The 21,916-nt window shown below is 44.9% G+C and overlaps 1 protein-coding gene across 2 annotated transcripts; it reads left to right on the forward strand.

Moving 5' to 3' along the window:
- Positions 1–3,502: 3,502 nt before the first annotated feature.
- LOC115640828 lies at positions 3,503–20,392 on the forward strand. Of its 2 annotated transcripts, none has more exons than XM_030543853.1 (2): positions 3,503–3,587; positions 18,723–20,392. In XM_030543853.1, exon 2 carries the CDS (start codon positions 18,904–18,906, stop codon positions 20,008–20,010), a length of 1,107 nt encoding a protein of 368 aa, XP_030399713.1. In that variant the 5' UTR covers positions 3,503–3,587; positions 18,723–18,903; the 3' UTR covers positions 20,011–20,392. The 2 variants fall into 2 exon arrangements, with proteins under 2 accessions (XP_030399713.1, XP_030399712.1); XM_030543852.1 differs by lacking the exon at positions 3,503–3,587 and adding an exon at positions 15,848–15,917 and having other exon boundaries at positions 18,708–20,392.
- The last annotated feature ends 1,524 nt before the right edge of the window (positions 20,393–21,916 follow it).

Here is a 21,916-nt window from a genome sequence, read left to right on the forward strand (position 1 = left end):
TTCCTTGTTCTGACATCAGGTACCACTGAGAACAGTCTAGATCCATCCTCTCTGGAACCCCCTTTCAGGTAGTTGAAAGCAGCTATCAAATCCCCCCTCATTCTTCTCTTCTGCAGATTAAACAATCCCAGTTCCCTCAGCCTCTCCTCAGAAGTCATGTGCTCCAGCCTCCTAATCATTTTTGTTGCCCTCCACTGGACTCTCCAATTGTTCCACATCCTTCTTGTAGTGTGGGGCTCAAAACTGCACACAGTACTCCCGATGAGGCCTCACCAATGTCGAATAGAGGGAAACGATCCTGTCCCTCGATCTGCTGGCAATGCCCCTACTTATACAGCCCAAAATGCCATTAGCCTTCTTGGCAACAAGGGCACACTGTTGACTCATATCCAGCTTCTCGTCCACTGTAATCCCCAGGTCCTTTTCTGCAGAACTGCTGCCTAGCCACTCGGTCCCTAGTCTGTAGCAGTGAATGAGTTTCTTCCGTCCTAAGTGCAGGGCTCTGCACTTGTCCTTGTTGAACCTCATCAGATTTCTTTTGGCCTAATCCTCTAATTTGTCTAGGTCCCTCTGTATCCTATCCCTACCCTCCAGCGTATCTACCGCTCCTCCCAGTTTAGTGTCATCTGCAAACTTGCTGAGAGTGCAGTTCACGCCCTCCTCCAGACCATTAATGAAGATCGGGGCGGCTCCAGGCACCAGCTGAGCAAGCCCATGCTTGGGGCGGCAGATTGTACCGGGCGGCATTCCGCCCAAACCGTTGTTGTTATTCGCTGCTCTGGCTGCCCTGTAGGGGGCGGCGGCGTGGAGGAGGGGAGCGCCCTGTGGCAAACTCAGCAGGGCAGCCCGCGTCCTTCCCTCCCGCCGACCAGAGCGGCGCGGAGCCCTCCCGCTGAAGCACTGGCCGCCCCCCTTCTCTCTGCCATTTTGTCCCCTCCCCCGCTTTGCTGCGCCAGCCGTGCGGTTTTTTTGTCCCCCCACTGCTTTGCCACTCCAGCCACCCCCCTACTTTTTTTTGGCTTGGGGTGGCAAAAAAGCCAGAGCCGGCCCTGTGGGGGGCCCCATTCTCTGCTCCCTCTTCCCCTCCTATGAGAAACTCTGAGCTTTGCCAGACGAGCTCCAGCACCCTCAGAAATCCCGTTGCCCGCAGAGAAAAAACCATTGCAAGGGTCAACGACCCTGTAAATGCCACGTCTCTCCCCGGCACTGATACACTGTTCACTCCAACTCCCATCCCCATCTCTGCCTCCCCACCTCAGGCTCACAGCTGGTGTTGGTTGGGTTTCTTACGGGTATTTCTTTTTGGGGGGAAAAGTTTCTTTCCCTGCCATATTTAGCACTGAATCGAGAACAGTCCCTTCCCTCTGCAGCTGGCCCGCACCTGCAGCATGCTCCCTATTGCGTGAGAATCAGCTAAGAGCATATAGGAAAAAGAGAGGGACAGTTTTAAACCTTGCTTACAACTCGGGAGGCAAGTTTAATTGGGACCTTTAACCAGTTCCAGTGGTGACTCTTTGCATAATGGGCTTAAGCTGCAGCAAGGGAGATTCAGGTTCGATATTAGGAAAAACTTCCTGAGTAGTTAAGCTCAGGCACAAGCTTCCAAGGGAGGTTGTGGAATCCCATCATTGGGGGTATTTAAGACCAGGTTGGACAAACACCTGTCAAGGAAGGTCTAGGTTTACTTGGTCCTGCCTCAGCGCAGGGGGCTGGATTTGATGACCTCTCGAGTCCCCTTCCAGCCCTGCATTTCTATGATTCTAATATCAGCCCCTCAGTTAAACTCGGTGCCCTACGATCAGGACTTGCTGAAGAATTTTAGCTGATTCCTGCCTTTCAGTGCAGTGAGCTGTTGTTTCAATCTGAGCGGCCAAAAGAGGCTATTGCTCTTTCCAAGAAGAAATGCAACAAATAAATCAGAAATCCCACTCCCCCTTCAAATGAGCTAAGTCTGGTTTCCATCCAGCGAAGGTGCAAGGCATCAGACTCAGAAACCCAAATCCTCCAGCCAGTTCTGGACAGGCAAAGCTCCTCACAGGACCGAGATGGGATGTTCTCCACCATGCTAGCCTAGAAGGGGGTTAATGTGGCTGCAAAGGGGACAATGAAGTGGATAGGCCCCAGCTGAGGGGAAATAGGGGGCTGAATGATAATGGAGCCAGCTGAGAAGGAACAGGCAGGGCTGGTGTCAACAGGCAGCTGGTAGCCGAAGGGGCTATAGTGAAGGAGCCTGTAGATGCTCTGTGGACATTGGAGAGGGAAAGGAGGAAACCTAGGGGGGAGGGTGTAGGAAAAGGCTGAGGGAAAGGGCAGAAAGGTTTAAGATTGGTCCATCTTCTTGGCTACTGATTAAAGGGTCCCTGAGCTAGAACCTGAAGTAGAGGGTGGGCCTGGGTTCCCCTCCCGGCCACTGGGGAAGCAGCACTGCCTGGACAGTGAATGAGAAGGCTCCATAGAAACTGTCTCAAGCAAAGACTTTGATGTCCCGAGAACAGTGACCTGGCCGGAGGGCTGAGCCAGGGAGGGAGAGCACCTGGTATCTCAGAGAGTGAGGGAGAGAGGCGGGAAGGTGCACAAGCAGCTCCAGAAGGGAATATCACACCTGAAAAGGGCAAATCTCCAGAGCAGCCGGGAGGAAGCGCCTTAGCAGTAATTATCCTGACAACCACTGATTATTTGTAACAAAAATCAGAACACCCACAACGCACACTGACCTGCCAGATGTGTGCAGCGTGGCAACATCAAAAAAGAAACCCGGCAGCCACCAGATGCAAAACAGAACCCTGGAGACAACGTCACAACATACAGAAATCCACCACTGAAAGCAGCAGAGATCCCAATTCCAGGGATCCTGCCCTGTGAGAACACAAGCCAGAATCAGCTCCAGAGGTTGACTGCTTGTCTAGATTCTGAGTTGCACAGATGTAACTAAGTCCTTGTCTACATGAGATAGGGTACGTCTACATTCGAAACACTGCAGTGTTGCAGCTGCTGTATTGGCACCATAGCAATGGAAGTGGTTCTTCCGTAGCTGTGGATAATCCACCTCTGCGCAGGTGGTCGCTAGGCCAGCGGAAGTATTCTCCTGATGACGTAGGGCTATCTACACCTAAAGTAAGGTTGGCTTAACTATGTATCTCTGGGGGGTGAATTTTTCACACCTCTGAGCGAAATAGCTACATCGACCTAACTCTGTAGTGGAGAGCAACCCAAAGCTGCACCTAACTTTTAAGTCAATTTCTAAACTGATTTGGTTAATGCACCCCTCACCCTCACCCCACTTGGACACTGGTTCGGAGTTTAAGGACAGTTCATTCTGGTTTAGCTTAAACCTATTCCTTTCTTATCTGAAACAAACTGAAACCAGCCACTCAAACTGTAAAAAGAGCAGGTAAAAACACGTTTCAGTTTAGTTAAGCTGCAGTAATTTTTAATCTGATTTCAGTTCAACTTTCTCACATAGATAAGCCCCATGGCATCTTTATTATTTAAATTGCAGCAGCAAGTAGGAGTCGAAGTCATGGACCAAGATCTCCCTGTGCTAGGTGCGGGACAAACACAGAACAAGGATGGTCCATGCTTCTAATGTAAGTATGAGAGGAGACAATGGGTGGGTGCAGGTAGCTGGACGGGGGAGTACCAGGGAACAGTGAAACAATACTAGTCATTTACTGCTCTGCATATAGTCATCTCTACGTTTCTAGCATTTACTCATTTCTTAACCATTTATAGACAGAACCTTTAGCTAAGACTGTGACTATCTGATGTACCTCCTTCAGCCTGACAACAACACTGGGAATAAAGCTGGTTCAAATCTTCCCCATTCGCCATACATCTGGAGATGTCACAACTCACCAAGAGACAGGCTCTCACTTCTAAGACCCTCTCAGCCAGCAGTGCTACTCACACAGTATTTTCACACAAACCCCTTGAGGCTTTCCCCACCCTTGGGAGGAGCTCAGCGCTTAGCCTGGCACCTCCTCTTCCCAGGCGTGCGAGGTGTGACCTCGCACGTCCGATGTGTGCAAGTTCACGCTTGGCAGAGGAAACCATCATCAGCTGCTCCTGCATCCAGCCCCTCTTCTTTGAACAAATGAAATCCTAGAAAAGCTCCCTGTAAAAATCTGCAAAACGAGCTCATTATCCACCTTTAAATCTCTTCTCCAAATTCTCTTCTGCTGTGATACCTGCAGCAAACCTCACAACGGTCAGTCTGTTGGTGTGCTGCGACCACGGCCGAGCATGCTGACCACTAGTGTGTCACTGTTTCTTTGTGCTCCCTCATCAATCTGTATCTCTCTGTTGTCTCTTAGATTGTCAGCTCTCTGGGGCAGGGACCCTAGAGCCTGCCTAGCCAAGTTTTTATATTTTCCTTTAAATTGGAATAAATACAAGATACCGAAATAGAGATCACAAAAATCCATGGGGAAAAATGTAAATCCAGGGGTCAGAGTTAAGGGTGTTGTGATGCAAGATGCATTTCTCTGTACTTTGTAACATCTGTGTCATGTGGGCAAACTAAGATTGGCATGATCCTTAACTATTCACTTCCTTGATTTCAAGGGCAGGGGTTTTGAATGAAGTTTAAGACAAAAAAAAACCAGTGAGTGTTTCTGGGTAGTTTGGCACCAAATTCTCCACTTCTAGCCTCATGCAAGGCAATGACCTGTAGGATGAATGGTTACTGTTGTGAAAGAAGGGAAAGAATTGACAAGAATTTGTAGGGGATCTTAATGCATGTCAGTTTGTTAACAAGAGTTAGGCCAGCTGTAACCCTAATGACGTGAGACTTGTAGAAGCGAGGATTGTGTGAGGCGAGCAGAAAAGAACTGTGTGAGAAGTTATTACGACCTTGCACTGATAATTAAATCTGTAGGCTGGCGCCCAGAAGCTGAGAAAAATAAGATAGCAGGATAGCCTATGCATAAACAAAATGCATCTGTTGCTCATCATGTCTGTAATAAGGCTTGCTATTGTCTGTAACAAAGGTATAAATGCTTGCTGTAATTGTTTACCTGTGGAGAGACCTGTCCGGGACTGGGGCAAGCCAGTGTCCTAGGGCACTCCCTCCCTCAATTAATATCGCTTGAGAAATAATAAAGTATTTGATTTTGCTGCACCCAAACTAAAAGCGAGAACTGAGTTTTTCTCCGACAATTTGGGGGCTCGTCCGGGATGGCAACGTCCACGGACCCACAGGCAGCTGCTACGGATCGTTCCCCTTCGAACCCCATGGCGCCACAATAGAGGTAAGAGACCTTTTGAAATCTCTATTGGGATGTCGGAGAAGGACTGTCTGTGGGGACCTCTGTGTCTGTTGGGCTCACGCCATCTGAACTTATTGACTGTGCAGCAAGATCAGATGCAGAGTAGTATTGGGGGAAAGCCCCAATCAGGTTAGTTTATAGCAGTACTGGGAAACTGCTGGGTTGGCCAACAAGGCAATGCATAAGGTAATGCATTAGGTAATGCATAGTGAGATGCATTAGAGATGCACCGGTGCTGAGGGGTTTTTACCGCCTGAAGAGGGGTTGTCATACCGCCTCATAGTATTGGGTCCGGACATAAAGTACAGATGCATCGTGTCAAGTATCAGAGGGTAGCCGTGTTAGTCTGGATCTGTAAAAGCAGCAAAGAATCCTGTGGCACCTTATAGACTAACAGACGTTTTGGAGCATGAGCTTTCGTGGGTGAATACCCACTTCCTCAGATGCAATAGTTGCATCTGAGGAAGTGGGTATTCACCCACGAAAGCTCATGCTCCAAAACGTCTGTTAGTCTATAAGGTGCCACAGGATTCTTTGCTGCTTTTACAGATGCATCGTGGTAATAGGAAATAAAGGCCTTGGTGTGTGTGTGTGTACACCAGTGTGAGTGACTGTTACCGGAAGACGCCCAGAGTACTCTGTGAAGCGAAAGCTCGTGACCAGGACTACTCTAACGCAAGCCCGGTAACTAGTGGATCTCTAGGAGGTCCGACCCATGGTGGGCTGACTTGGCCTGGCATCGTCCGGTGAGGAAGCTACCTGGGTCTAGGAATGTGTGTACCCATCTTCCCACCCCTTTTCCTTTCCGTGTGGGCTACTGACAGTCTGATCATCTCACTGGATGCAATCAGAGTAAGCGGCGCCGTCTCCCAGAGACTGGCTGATGCTCTTTGCTGAAGGGAGGTGTAGGAGGGTCGTGGCCATCCTCGTGAGCCTTTCCTGTGTGAGTACCCTGTAGGGAAAAATCCTTAGTTTATGAGCCGCTAGCGCGAACAGGGCACCCTCCCTGTGTGTGTGTAAGTGGAAAATGGGTGGGGGACAGTCTAAATATTCCACCTCACCCCCTAAGGGTACCCCAGCATATTACATGTACGTACATTATGGTCCTGAAACCTGCAGACATTTAGACAATTGGAATCTGTACACGCGTGAAAATTCATCTAAACAATGCCCATTAGAAGGTACCTTCAATTTAGATAAACTTACATACCTCAGAGGAATCCTAACTTCAAAAAAAAGCCTCTGACACACAGCGGGAGCAGTTTATGTATTGGTGGGAGGAAGCAACAAAAAGACTCCATGAGTCTCGAGTGTGGAGTCTAAAGGACTCCCAAGAAAAATTAAAAACTCAAGTACAGGGTTTGATACATAAATGTAAGACGTCTGAAAGTTTTCCTGCTCGAGCAAATCCCTCTGCTCCTCTTTATCCCCAATTAGTTAAAGCTGATAGTGAGGAGGAGACTGCTGAAGACATAGTAGACTTTTTCAGCAGCATTCCACGGCCACAGCCGTCACATCCCCCTGCCCCGGTAGTTTCCCCTACACAAATTCTTTCCTCTCCTACGGAAGGAGTTTCTTCTCCACCTGTGAGTGATTCTGATCCTCCCACTAGTCCACCCGAATCTGATCCTTCTGATGAAAATGCCCACTACTTTCTTAGAAGCAGGGCACAGGCACTCCAGGCTCCTTTGAGAGACTTGCCTGGAGATGGGAGGTTAGTTATAGTGCATGCCCCTTGGACACCCGGAGATCTTAGAAACTTGGTAAAGGAATTTCCTAAGATTAGAGAGGAACCGGAAAAGTTTAGAGAAGAGCTTCAAACAGTAATTCAGTGTTATAATCCATCTTGGGCAGATATTAATCAACTCTTGAGGGCAGTTCTGCCAGCTGAAGTTCATCAACGGCTTAGCAGACAGGCTGCTTGGCCTGATGCCGACCCTGGAATTGAGCGTGAGTTAAGAGAGGCTAGAAACTGTCAGGGACTCTAACCCCGACGGCAAAGTTCGTTGTCTGACCGCGAGAGAGACAGGCAACACCAGCAAGGTCCGATCAAAAGCTCTTTATTGACAAGTGCACGCATCAATAGAGAGCAGCTCGTCTCCAGAGAGAACCAGCCCCCTCTTTACATCTTAGTATAAGCCTATATAGACAGTTCCATCGCGTCATAAATTATTCACTGGAGCAACCCACCCCCTTCTTCTAACAACTAGAAACTAGACACCTTTAGTATACATGCATGCCTAAAGTTAGAAATGTAGGGGAGTTAAAAACAAACAAAGAACAAAACCAGGGAGTGAAAACAAGGAGGCTGGGAAACTAGGGCTCTTATCAGTTCTTCGAAGGAGCTGCCCGAACACAGCACATCTGGTACTATGCCAGGAATGCAGCTTCTCTTTTATCTCACTTTTTCCCAGCGCTTGTGAGACATGCTGCTGCTTCTCAGTGTTTTCCACTCAGGGATTACCCACAAACCTCTGTTAGCCTGACTTTGGTCAGGTTGGCATTCCTGGTTTTGTCTGCTATATCTTTATTCAGGCCTAACAATCCCCCCTTTGTCCCTAGAGGACCATAATGGGACTCTTGGGACACATATTTATTTAACAATTGTACGGGGGAGGCTAGTAAACCATGACCCAAGGTCTGAGTGGAGGTCCTTAAAACTAAAAGTGTGATCAAGAGATATAGCATGGAAAACAAAAGCAACATTTTTAATAGCTTGTAAATCCTTGCCAATTAAGCCAGAGTGATTAACAGAAAAGCAACATTTTTCCCCGATGCGAGCACAAGCTTCTCCCTAATTTAGCATTCATGGCATTTAGCACACGTTTATTTTGCAAAGTTACTTTTGCTACTTTATCAGTTTTTTGTTGCAACTTTTGGAAAGCGTCTATTAATGCATTAGCTGTTTTTTTAAGCTCTGCAGAAATATTTACAACTGCTCTTTTGAGCTTAGCCACCCACAATCCAGGAATGAGTGCACGGACAAAAGAGCGGAATTTTGTTTGTCTGACAACTAAGGGATTGGGGCACTGACTATAAATCAGTTAGATATACCAAGTGGTCTAATTTTCCAGATGTTTCGGTGAATAATTCAGTTTCATGTGCATCCTCCCCATGGACCCGTCAGGATTCGGTATGTGGAAGCCCACACCCCCCGGTCCAAATGCTTGGAAGGAGCACTGTAAATGTTTACACTTCCACCCAGAAAGTCTTTAGTATATCTTCATGACCACAGATCAGATGGTACTTCTGATGTTTCTGTAAGGGCAGTGGGCCAAGTCTGGTACTCAAGATCACTCCGAATGGCCATTAGCTGGTTATTCAGGAAATTCTGAATCTCCAAACATACTAGATCCCACTGCAATGCCTTCCCAGCCTCAGTGATATTTAATACCATCTTTCCTTGGTGTAGTACTATATTACATTTGTTATTTAACTATTTTAGGTACTTTTAAAAGGCATTGACATTAATAGCATAGGAGGGGGTTACATTATTAGTCACTGGAATGGTTTCAATACAGGTAAAATTTCCAGTGGCAGAACAAACTCTTCGGGTACTTGTTATTTAAAATCCAATACATGCTGAAGAATTTATCCAGAACACAGAGCACAGCCTGTAGAATAAACCCCAAAATTCAATTAATACCACATTCCCAAGCATGGGTCCCACAAATTTTTTCTGCCAGTGTACAATTCTTTGTTTCTTCACCAGGGTCAGTTCTTAATGTCCTTTCTAGTCAGGAATTCCTGGACTTTGGCAATTTCAGTGGAGTGAGTGTTTCTTCTTCTTTCCCAAAACAGTCGTGGTGCAGCATCATATAGGGCAGAGGTTACTAGCACATAACCCTGTAATGGCTTTGCTTTTTGTAGAAAAATTCAAAGGCACAATAGATCTGTCGGTGGACAAGGGAGAGGTTACTAGCACGTCACTTTGTACTTTTTCCCTACTGTCCAGAAGACACAGTGCAGCTAGAAGGAGAAATAGGCTAATCATCAGTAGGAGAATTCTCCCGAGTTGGAGGGGTCTTTTTGCAGTGAGAATCATGGGTCCAAACAGTCAGTCTTTGGCACTTCACCGTTGTGTTGGTAGTCATCAGGACTTAAGGGCCTTTCCAGCATGGAGCCAAGGCAGTCTTTCGTTGGTGGACCTTTACATCAATCCCGTCTCCTGGTTGTAAGGAGTGGCAGGGCTGCTAGGGTCTTTGGGTAGTGATTCCTTACCTGTGAGAAAAGAAACTTAACACATTTTATTAGTGCCTGGCAGTGTTTTTCAGATCTCATAGCTGCATGGGCAAATTCAAGCTCTCCTTTTCCTGGTTGTTAACCAAGTCTTAACTGTGAGCAGTGTCCTTGAATGGAGTCAGTGTCTTATTTATAGCCTGAGCTTGCTATTTTATTTTATTTTATTTTATTTTATTTTATTTTATTTTATTTTTTCAGTTAATTTATTCTGTTCTTTGTTCTTTTTTCCTTCTTGGCTTCTTTTAACCTGCAAAGGAAACTTTCACTTTTTACTTATACACCTTTTTCCCAACAATGAACACCTACACATTGTCATTATACAGTACATTAGTTTTATTATTTAATGTATGCCACATATACCCTTTCACTAAAATAACTTTATTACAGAACTTTGGAGCAACAGGCCAGGACAAGCACACCCACTTTGAGGAGTTCACTTAATACAACCTGTAGTCCAATAGCTTCCCACCATCCCCAGCCCTCTGGCTAGAAATCTGAGGTAGCCAGAAGGATCCCATGTGCAATATGGGGAGTGGGTTAACTTTTCATGTCTTTGCTTTCAAAGACTGTTGGTATGCAAATTTTAACAACAATTTTTGCAATTAACAATTTGGCCAATGAAGTTTCTTTTTCTTACTTAAGGAAATGCATTAGACTTTAATATATCACATTGTCCTGATTTATTTAAACACTTTGTATTTCAAGTTGAACAAAACAAGTATGTGCATTTTAATTTAACCTTTTTTTGCCTGATTCCAAACCAGACCATCCCATGAAAACACTAAACACAACAATTCTGGCCACAAGACAAACACCACAAGACAGAACATAGAACACAAAACATAATTCCTATTGTGCCAGTAAATGCATGGTACGTTGAATGCTGTTCAGCTGGCATCAGTTTTCTCTGATTATCTGAAAGACAAAAAAAACAGAGGTCTACCCCTTCTGGGCAGTCAATCATTGCTTAAAATAGACAAATACCCTTGTTGATTTCAGGAAAAACAGAGGATTTATCCCATATTTTATGTGTTTCATAGGCAGCCCAGGTTTCAGTGGCTCCTACCTTATCAGTTAGATAATTTGCATTAATACAGATGCTTTCTGGCTTGCTTTTTACTTTTAACTGTTGCTTTCAAACACTGAAAGAAAACATCACTACTTATAGTGCCCTTACAGCCTAATAAAATTTTAATTACATAGCACTATATACATTTTTCAGATAATTTAACTAAATTCTAAATGATTGCAATTAACAATTTCTTTGCCTCAATTTATTTACAAACATTTCAAAGACACCAAGAACTTTCCTCTTTAGCATTTTTACAAAGTTCAACTGCTGTTTTCTTCAGCAACTACAGAGTTAACTTCTTACTCTCCCTTAAATTACTTGCTTGTCTCCCAACAGCCACTTTTATTAACTCAAATCACCATTTCAAGTAAGTCCTGGGTATTTGAAATCCCCATGCTTACACTTACTTACTCCTTCCTTCCACTACACCCTTAAAGTTTTCCAACCTGTTTTCCAATCTCTCTGTCTGTTGCCTGCCCGCCTGGGCCCGATCTTGCTTTTCTCACTGAACTGTCCCTTCCATAGGCACCAACTTGTTCCACTACCAGTTTAGCTAGGAGGGTGGGCTTCTCAACTAGCCCCCACCCCTCCTGGTCTCTTGCCTTAGACATTCTTACTTACAAAACTACCCGAGTCCTCCTTCATGAGGCTTGCCACCTGGACACATGGCCCATTGGGCAAAGGCCATTTACTTAACATATAAGTTAAAGGACTACTCTTAGAGGGTTTACCCAGAGACTCATTCATCTGTTTGACACTTAAACAGAAAAGAGAATTACACAGAGCGCAGAGGGAATTACAGTCTAAGCCAGACTTTCCCACTTCTATACACTGACCGCTACAGGGGACGGGACAGAAGGATCTCAATTCCACCTCAGAGCTCTCTCGCACACATGGCTTCCACTCCGAGGAATTACGAACGAGAGGTTCAGTTCCGCCCACACTCCTAACACCCAAATGAACAGAGCAAAAAAAAACCAACAGTAACTGGTTAAATAGAACAGAACCAGAACCAGATAGTGTTTCCTTATCCTATTAGGACTCACTTTTACTCATGCAGTTCTCAGCATATAACACCAACAGTACCAAGCAAAGCAAACACAAAATAACAAGGGTAAAACAAATAGATGGTGTAAATTCTGCAGGGCTCCCCTCTTCTTAATTGCTCACCAAACTGTGACAAATTTCTGTTACCAATCTATCCCTTGTGTCAGGTGATCAGGCTGACACTACAGGATCGTTGGGGGAAGATAAAGAAAACACACCATATAACTGAATTTTAAAGCTTCATTAATAAAATAATAAAACAACAACGGAGAGTGTTGGGAACGCTCCCACATCACTCAGGAAAATATTAATACCCCAAGCCCGAAGCTCCTTTCATACTCACACACGTACGTTCAGACTGGCCACTTCTGTGTATAATGTTCAGAGAAGGGGGAGAGGTGGAAGGGAGATTATCCTGTTTACAGCTCATCCAGAATTTCCAACATGCTTCTTCTCTTGGGAGGGCTGTTCTCTTACACCCTGGAATCTCCTGCGGCGTCTCTTTCAGAGATTCCAGTCCAGGTCGGCTGCCTGTGGCTTCTTTGGTGTCACCAAGCCACACCGACTCCAGGGTCACAAAGGCACTCTGTTGGATCTTACTGGACAGTTAAGCTTTGCAAATGTAATTTCAGTTCTGTAACTTGTATTTCTTTTGCTTCGCCTCTGTCTATATTTTTTCCTTTACAGCCAGCTGGGGCCGAAAGCAGCCCCTCCCTGCACCAAGCACAGTCCGCGCCGATTCCTGACCCTGAACGCAGAGCAACCCCCTCCTTCCATCCCGGGACCAAGATGATTTTTAAATTAACCCATTCCTTATGTCTTTTTCTTTCTTTTTCTCTTTCCCATTAAATATTCTAGTAGCAATGCTAACTACTTCAAACAAACTTTTCCCTTGCGTACCATCTGGATGCTCTCTAAATCTTTTTGCAATATCCTTTGCACATTGTGACATGAAAACCATTTTAACCATCTCCTTTCCATGATCAGTTTCAGGATTTAAATTCCCATGCTTTTTAACTTCACAAATTAGTCGAGCACAAAAGTTAGAGAGGTGCTTATCTGGATGCTGAACACAAGCAGTCACCTTGCTCCAATTTGAAGTAGCCTCCCCTGCATCTCTAATACCATTAAAAACAGCTTTTAAAAATCCATCCAACTTTGTCTTTTGAGCTGGATTATTGGGATTCCAGTTAGGGTCAGTAATTAGCCAAGGTGCATTCAAATGAGCTGCAGATTTTTCTTTTACTTTTTGTCTTTCATCTTTTGTCATGAGAGTATCTAATAACTGATTTACATTTGCCCAAGTGGGCACATGAGTGAAAAAGATTGTGCAGAACATTCTTTCCACTGCCTCAGGATTGTCTCATAAGTGAGGCATAGTGCACTGCCAGTTAAACATATTTGAAGTTGCAAACAGGATATGGGTGAAACCATCTCATGTTCCCCAGCAACCAGTAGAACCAGATAAGTTCTCAGCGAGGCTTGTCATATCAGGGGTGTCTCAGAAACATTCTCCCTCATGGAGTTAAGTAACCTAGTGGGGGTCCACAAGGGCAAGGACGAGGGCTGCTGTAATATTGGGGGTGTTTGAAAAGCAGTCCCTGACCAAGTTTGCAAAAGGCTGGCTGGAGGCTGCACAGATGGGGTGAGGCTGCCTGATTCTTCTGAAGATGAGGGACCATCACTCTGAGCTCCCACTTGATTCTCCTCTGTCCCTGAACTGTCCCTAACCTGCTTTTGAATCTTTGCACTCCATCAGGCGGGGAAAAACAGGAACAAAATTGTCCTCCTCCCGGTGCGGCTCTGGGGCATATGGTGGGGGATTTTTTTTACAAGAGCTCTCCATACAAACAGCTTCAAAAGCTATCCATCCCTCCATGGGTTCATAATTATACCATACAAACAAGTAATCCATTTGTCCCGGCCTAAGATCAACCAAAATATCCCTTAAGGAGTTCATCCTATCTGTGGAAAAGGTTTTACCCTCCGGCCAGTCTCTAGTCGGGGACAAATGAAAGGTAAATGATGGCCATTGGATCCAATACAGATTTCTCATTTTAAATTTAATTAGGCCAGCTGTCTTAGAAATCTCTTTCCAATCTCTAAGTATCAGAGACAACGGGGCGTCCCCCGGGCACTTATTGCCAACTTGTCCCATTTTAATGACGGGACTCTAACCCCTCTTTCCCGGGTCGAGGTAAAGGGACTTTAACCCCCACCTCCCCATGTTGAGCGCTCGCTTACCTCTCCAGGGACTTGAACACCTGGACTGGGACTCAAACCCAGACAACTTGGATCCTGCGCAAACCTGGACTGGGACTCTAACCCAGACCTGGACTGGGACTCTAACCCAGACCTAAGTTGTCAGGGACTCTAACCCCGACAACCTGGACCCTACTCAAAGGGTAGGTGGACGTTGCTGGATTTCTACGAGCTTCAGCTGGTTCACAGAACACGCCTTATCGCCAACGCAGAGATCAGATCACCAGGCAAGGCTCCTCTAAACTGGAGGATGCGCGCTGCGTTGCCTCAGGGTCTGATCCCCCGCCGGAGAGTCAGACGGGTCCCGGCGGAGTCGCCAAAGATGTCAGGGACTCTAACCCCGACGGCAAAGTTCGTTGTCTGACCGCGAGAGAGACAGGCAACACCAGCAAGGTCCGATCAAAAGCTCTTTATTGACAAGTGCACGCATCAATAGAGAGCAGCTCCTCTCCGGAGAGAACCAGCCCCCTCTTTACATCTTAGTATAAGCCTATATAGACAGTTCCATCGCGTCATAAATTATTCACTGGAGCAACCCACCTCCTTCTTCTAACAACTAGAAACTAGACACCTTTAGTATACATGCATGCCTAAAGTTAGAGATGTAGGGGAGTTAAAAACAAACAAAGAACAAAACCAGGGAGTGAAAACAAGGAGGCTGGGAAACTAGGGCTCTTATCAGTTCTTCGAAGGAGCTGCCCGAACACAGCGCATCTGGTACTATGCCAGGAATGCAGCTTCTCTTTTATCTCACTTTTTCCCAGCGCTTGTGAGACATGCTGCTGCTTCTCAGTGTTTTCCACTCAGGGATTACCCACAAACCTCTGTTAGCCTGACTTTGGTCAGGTTGGCATTCCTGGTTTTGTCTGCTATATCTTTATTCAGGCCTAACAATACCGTCTTTTAACCTCTGTTACGGAGGTTTGTCCTAAGAAAACAGATTGGACAAAAATTACTAACTGCAAACAGAACAAAGGAGAGTCCCCTGCTGATTATCTAGATAGACTGACTAAGGTCTTTGAACAGCATTCGGGAATTGCTCAGCCAGCTGAAAATGCCAGAGAAGCAGTAGGAGCTGCTTTTGTTCAGGGACTCTTACCAAAAGTTCAGCTACAGTTAAGAACTATTTGTATTGGCTGGCAAACTAAACCCCTGTCTGAATTGGTGACAGTTGCCAATCATTGTACAGCTTGCATAGAGCAGAAGAAAGAAAATACTGAAACAAAACTTATGGCTTTGCAATTACAGACTTATCAAAACAGGGGCCGTGGGGGAATGAGAGGAGGACGAGGACTAGGTCGCGGGCGAGGTAGAGGGAAGGGTCCTTCATATCCTACTCAGTATCCTGCCCTGACAGGGAACACTGCATGCCACTTTTGTGGTCAGGAGGGACACTGGAAAAATAAGTGTCCAAACCGATTGTCTCAAAACCCTTCGTTCCCAAATCCTGAAGCGCCAGCTTTTTCATCACAAAATACCACTTACTAGGACAGTCTGAGGGAACGTAACTGCATCATGAATCCTTTAATTCCTATTAATCAGGAAGGCCCATATGTTGATTGTAAAATTGCAGGACAATCTGTCACTTGTCTTGTGGATACCGGAGCTAGTAGATCTGCTTTAAGATCCTCAGAGTTTCCCTCTGTTCCTTTGTCAACTTTGTCTGTTAATGCTGTAGGCATTTCAAACTGTCCTGTTTCACATCCTGTCACAAACCCCTTGCTGTTTCGCTAGGGCCCCTCGCCGATGAGCACGAGGTTTTGCTCAGTCCCTCCTCTCCCGTGAATTTGCTGGGAAGAGATCTGTTGTGTAAATTAGGTTGTACCATGTATTGTACACCAGATGGCGTATTCTTACAAGTTCCCGATGAGAATACTAATCTGGTGTTGGCCACACTCCATATAGCAGAGCCAGCTAAATCAAAGATAGCTTTCAGCTCCGATCTTGTGCATTTGCTATCACAAGTACCCTCCCATCTCTGGTCTCAACATGCAAACGAAGTGGGACAGATTCGGACAGCCGAGCCGGTAAAAATTTTTGTTGACCCTGCTAAAGGTTTACCAAAGGTTCCATAATACCCACCCCGTCCTGAAGCAGAGGAAGGAATAGCTCCAGTCATAGAGTCTCTGTTACAACAGGGTATTATTATTCCCACGATTAGTTCTTGTAATACTCCTATCTTTCCTGTAAAGAAGCCAGGAAAGAACACTTATCGTTTTGTCCAAGACCTTCGCGCGATTAATGCTGTTGTTTTGCCTTCTTTCCCTGTGGTTCCAAATCCAGCTACAATTCTTTCTTGTATTCCCCCATCAGCCACTTATTTTACTGGCGTGGATTTGTGTTCAGCTTTCTTTTCTATTCCCATTCACCCAGACAGTCAGTATTTGTTTGCCTTCACTTACAAAGGATGTCAGTATACCTGGACCAGATTACCCCAAGGATATACTGAATCTCCATCTCTGTTTTCCCAGATCCTGAAGAAGGATCTGGATGATGTGGTCTTCCCTGGTAAATCAGTACTTGTACAATATGTGGATGACCTTTTGCTTGCATCTTACTCTTTTGAATCTTGTAAAGCTGATACTTTAATACTTTTAATTGCTTTAGCTGCCAAAGGTCACAAGGCATCCCAGGAAAAACTCCAATTATGTCAACCTAAAGTTCATTATCTTGGTCATGATATTTCCCATGGCACACGTCATTTATCGGATTCTCATATTTCAGCTATTCTAAATATGCCTAGGCCTGGTACTGTTTCTCAAATGCGTACTTTTCTTGGTATGACTGGATACTGCAGACAGTGGATTTTGGGTTATGCAACAGTAATTAAACCTTTACAAGATCTGACTAAGTCAGGTATCCCTGAGCCACTTCCTTGGCCACCAGAAGCTGAGAGAGCTTTTATTACTATCAAACAGAAACTGTCCAGTGCACCGGCCCTGGGACTTCCTGACTATGCTAAACCATTTACTCTTTTCTGTCATGAGCGTAATGAGTTTGCTTTGGCTGTACTAACGCAAAAGCACGGAGATAAACAGCGTCCCATTGCTTATTACAGTACTGCCCTAGACGCTGTGGCAACTGGATTTCCCCCTTGCCTTCGGGCTGTGGCTGCAGCAGCCCTTGCTGTTCAGGTATCTGAATCTATTGTTTTAGGATCTGCTTTGATTGTTGCTGTTCCTCATGCTGTGGCTGCACTTCTGTTACAATCTAGGACACAGCATTTATCCACTTCTTGTCTTACAAAATATGAGCTTATTTTACTATCTTCATCTCATATTACTTTGGCTCGCTGCCCTGTTCTTAATCCGGCCTCTTTATTGCCAGGGCCAGAAGATGGAGAACCACATGACTGTGTGTCTGTAACATCTGTCCTCACCCATCCTAGAGATGATTTGCTAGATGTGCCTTTGCAAAATCCTAATCTCCTTTATTTTGTGGATGGCTCGTGTTTGCGGGATTCTAAGGGTAAATTGGTTGCTGGTTATGCTGTATGTACTGCCTATGCTGTTGTTGAAAGTGCTTTTCTTCCTTCAGTGTTTTCCTCTTAAGTGGCTGAACTTGTGGCTTTAACTCGAGCTTGTACTTTGGCTCAAGATCAAGCAGTTACTATCTATACAGATTCTCGTTATGCTTTTGGAGTGGTACATGATTATGGTTTGCTCTGGAAATATAGAGGTTTCCTTACATCCACGGGCTCTCCTATTAAGAATAGTTCTTATGTATCTGCTCTTTTGGATGCTCTTTTATTGCCTAAAGCTATTGCTGTTGTTAAATGTGCTGCTCACAAAACCCCTCATGATGAAGTTACCCGTGGAAATGCTTTGGCAGATTCTACAGCCAAAGCAGCGGCCCTTTCTGCACCTCAGGCTGAACATACTTGTGTCTTAACTGAGCAGCCTCCACTAGCCTCCCTTGAGGATCTGGCTAAGATCCAGGAGGCAGTATCAGGAACTGAGAAACGCTCTTGGAGTGCTGCTGGATGCACTCTACATACTGATCATCTTTGGCGTGTCCCAGATGGTCACCTGGTAGCACCGAAGATGTTAATGCCCTATCTTGCTCACATATACCATGGAATGGCACACGTGAGCAAAGGGGGGATGATTGCTGCAGTTAACCGAGATTGGTGTGCACTCAGTTTCCCATCTGTAGCACATTCCTACTGTCAACACTGTGTGATTTGTCAACAACACAACATTGGTAAAGCTGTTAAAGCTACGCGGGCAGCTCACCCTCCTCCTTGGGGACCTTTTGTAAATATTCAGATTGATTTTATTCAAATGTCTAAATGTTGTGGTTATGAATATGTGTTAGTTTTAGTTGATGTATTTACCAATTGGGTTGAAGCTTTTCCCTGCAGGAAAGCAGATGCCAGGACTGTTGTGAAACTTTTGCTTAAAGATTTTGTACCACGGTTTGGCATCCCTGTGAGTATCAACAGTGATCATGGAACTCATTTTACTGGACAAATTGTAAAGGAGTTATGTGCAGCTTTGCAGATCCAGCACAACCTTCACTGCCCTCATCACCCACAGTCTGCTGGGACAGTGGAACGCCAGAATGGGATTTTAAAAAATAAACTAGCCAAGATTTGTGCTGAGACAAACTTAAAATGGCCAGATGCTCTTCCTCTAGCACTGATGAGTATGAGAGCCATTCCCAATCGAAAGACTGGACTCAGCCCTCATGAGATTTTAACGGGGCGCCCGATGCGATTACCAGCTGCACCCCCACTGACCCTAGCTCAGATGGACATTCATTTGATGGATGACATAATGCTTAAGTATTGTCAGGCACTAATGAAATGTGTTAAGTCTTTTTATATACAGGTGAAAGAAGCACTACCCAAGGATCCTGTACAACCTTGCCACTCGTTGGAACCAGGAGACTGGGTCTACATAAAGGTCCATCAACGAAAGACTGCTCTGGCTCCACGCTGGAAAGGCCCTTTCCAAGTCCTGTTAACCACCAACACTGCTGTGAAGTGTCAAGGACTACCTGCCTGGACCCATGCGTCTCACTGCAAAAAGACCCCTCCACCTTGGGAGGACACTCCTGCTGATGACCAACGTACTACTTCTTCCAGCCCTACTGTACCTACTGGACAGCGAGGAAGGAGGACAAGGTGAAGTGCTAGCAACCTCTCCCTTGTCCACTGACAGACCTACTGTGCCTTTGAATTTTTCTAAAGGAATTCCAACATTACAGGGTGAAGTGCTAGCAACCTCTCCCCTATATCATGCTAAACCACAATTATCCTGGGAAAAGAAAAGAAGAAACATTCGTTCTGCAGAAACCTCCAAACTCCAGGGATTCCTGACCACAAGAGACATTAAGAACTGGCCCTGGTGGAAGAAACGAAGCATTGTTACTTGGCAAGGAGGAAACTGTGGTGATCATTCTTGGGAATGTGGGATTGAATGGTGGTTTGGATTTCTTCCAGGGGAAGGGCTTTGTGCTTATGGACAAGTACCTCGGGGATGTACTGCCCTCCCTAATTGGCTTTCAGATGATGAATACCGAAAGCACCTTGCTACCACAACTGTTACCCCCACTAGCCCCTCAACCCTTGCCATCACCTCTGTAATTTATCCAGATACAAACAAAATTGTACATTCTAATGAAATTTATTGGCCAAGGCCTTCCCATCTTAGTGACCTATTAGAATATTGCTCAGAAAGATTATTTTTTAAGGTTCACAGGAATTCATATGAGCAAATAATTGAGTGGAAAACAAATGGATCAGTAGAAATAAAGATCCACAATATTACTGCAAATGAATCCCAAAAATTTATAATTGGAATAGATGGGTTTCATAGTGAAGTAGATATGATGGCTATCCCTGGAATTTGTACTATGCTACCTGAAAGAGGCCCTTATTGTTATTTGGTCACCCAATTAGTGAATGATCAAACGAATACCCAAAGAGTTTGTTCTGCCACTAGAAATTTTACTTGTATTGAAACCATTCCAGTGATTGATAATGTAACCTGTACCTTATTGCAATACACACCCTCTTATGCTATTAATATTAATGCCTCCCGGAAATATATAAAGGTATACAACCAACAGATGTGGTATAACCCTACACCAAAGAGAGATGTAGCGGACTATTGATGGACTGTAATCAACACTACACTAGGAACTGTTAAGTTTACATTGCCCTTATCTAATTTCCAGATCACCTCTACATATCCAAATTGTTCACAAGGGGCTGCCATTAGATTAGCACAACAGAGGGCCTGGGTTATTTCCTCTAGAAAGAAAAGGGACCTGACTGGATCCTTATGGGATGGGGCCAACAGTGCAGCAGCAGTTTGGAATATTTTTAAGAATCAAGAACATGATGAGCAATTGGGTCAACTACAGAAGGCTACTGGCCTTATTTCTGGAACTCAACTAACCCAAGTAGAGGCTGGAGTGGGTGAGTTACATATTCTTTCCGCCCTTAGTTCTATGACCCAGAAATTACTGAGAGAGATGGTATTGAATATCACTGAGGCTGGGAAGGCATTGCAGTGGGATCTAGCATGTTCAGAAATTCAGGATTTCCTGAATGACCAGCTGATGGCCATTCGGAGTGATTTTGAGCACCAGGCTTGGCCCACTGCCCTTACAGACACGTCAGGAATACCATCTGATCTGTGGCCATGGAGACATACTTGGAGACTTTCTGAGTGGAAGTGTAGACATTCACAGTGCTCCTTCCAAGCATATGGACCGGTTAAGGGAGTGTGGGCTCCCACGTACCGAATCCTGCCAGGTCCATGGGGAGGATGCTTATGGGATTGGGTGATTCATCGAGATATCTGGGAAGTTAGACCACCTGATTGGCCTAATCGATTTTTAGTTAGTGCCCCTGGGATTACAACTGATATTTGGATGGGATTAGGAAATCAATGGACATTTTGGCCATTAGAACCACCACAGCTTCAGTGTGTACGGAAACTGAAGCCAGGGGAAGTTGTCACTGTTTATGATAGCATCTGCTGGGAAGGTAAAGGACAAGGAACTACCCTGACAGGACACCCACTTTTTCAAGCTAATGATAGCTGTGTGTATGTCAAAGCCACCACATTGCAAGATATACACATTAATCTTACCACTGCTGCAGGCAATCATATCATTTACTGGCCTGCAGATAGAATGTTGCAAGTAGCTCTTAGGTTTCAGGTATCATTTAACTGGATTAAAGTAATGCCTGATTGATTTCAAAATTTGCTTTCATTATTACCAGAGGTTCAAAGAATCTCTGAATTACAAGGACAAATTCACATACTTCAGAATATATATCAAGCTGAAAAGAATGCCTTTCATACAGCTTATAGAGTATCTACTTTGTGTACTAAGTATGATGTATTATGCTTTGTAACCAGAATTGTACAACAACCTCATCATATGCTTGCTCTGAGTATATTATTGCTTGCATTGCTGTTAGTCAGTTTAGGATTATGTTATTGTTGTTGTAAAAGATGTAGTAATAGTAATACCTTTCATGTCCATGCTAATCATGCATTGTCATTTCATCCAATGAAAACCCCTACGGTTGAAACATCTGATGTAAAATCAGAAATCGATGGCTTAATGCAAATAGAGATTTGAGAATATCTGTTGTACTAGAAGTACAAAAGGGGGGAGTGTGGAAGAAGGGAAAGAATTGACAAGAATTTGTAGGGGATCTTAATACATGTCAGTTTGTTAACAAGAGTTAGGCCAGCTGTAACCCTAATGACGTGAGACTTGTAGAAGCGAGGATTGTGTGAGGCGAGCAGAAAAGAACTGTGTGAGAAGTTATTACGACCTTGCACTGATAATTAAATCTGTAGACTGGTGCCCAGAAGCTGAGAAAAATAAGATAGCAGGATAGCCTATGCATAAACAAAATGCATCTGTTGCTCATCATGTCTGTACTATTGCTTGCTATTGTCTGTAACAAAGGTATAAATGCTTGCTGTAATTGTTTACCTGTGGAGAGACCTGTCCGGGACTGGGGCAAGCCAGTGTCCTACGGCACTCCCTCCCT

The sequence above is a fragment of the Gopherus evgoodei genome, unplaced genomic scaffold (assembly GCF_007399415.2).
Source record: "Gopherus evgoodei ecotype Sinaloan lineage unplaced genomic scaffold, rGopEvg1_v1.p scaffold_32_arrow_ctg1, whole genome shotgun sequence".
Lineage (NCBI taxonomy): Eukaryota > Metazoa > Chordata > Testudines > Testudinidae > Gopherus > Gopherus evgoodei.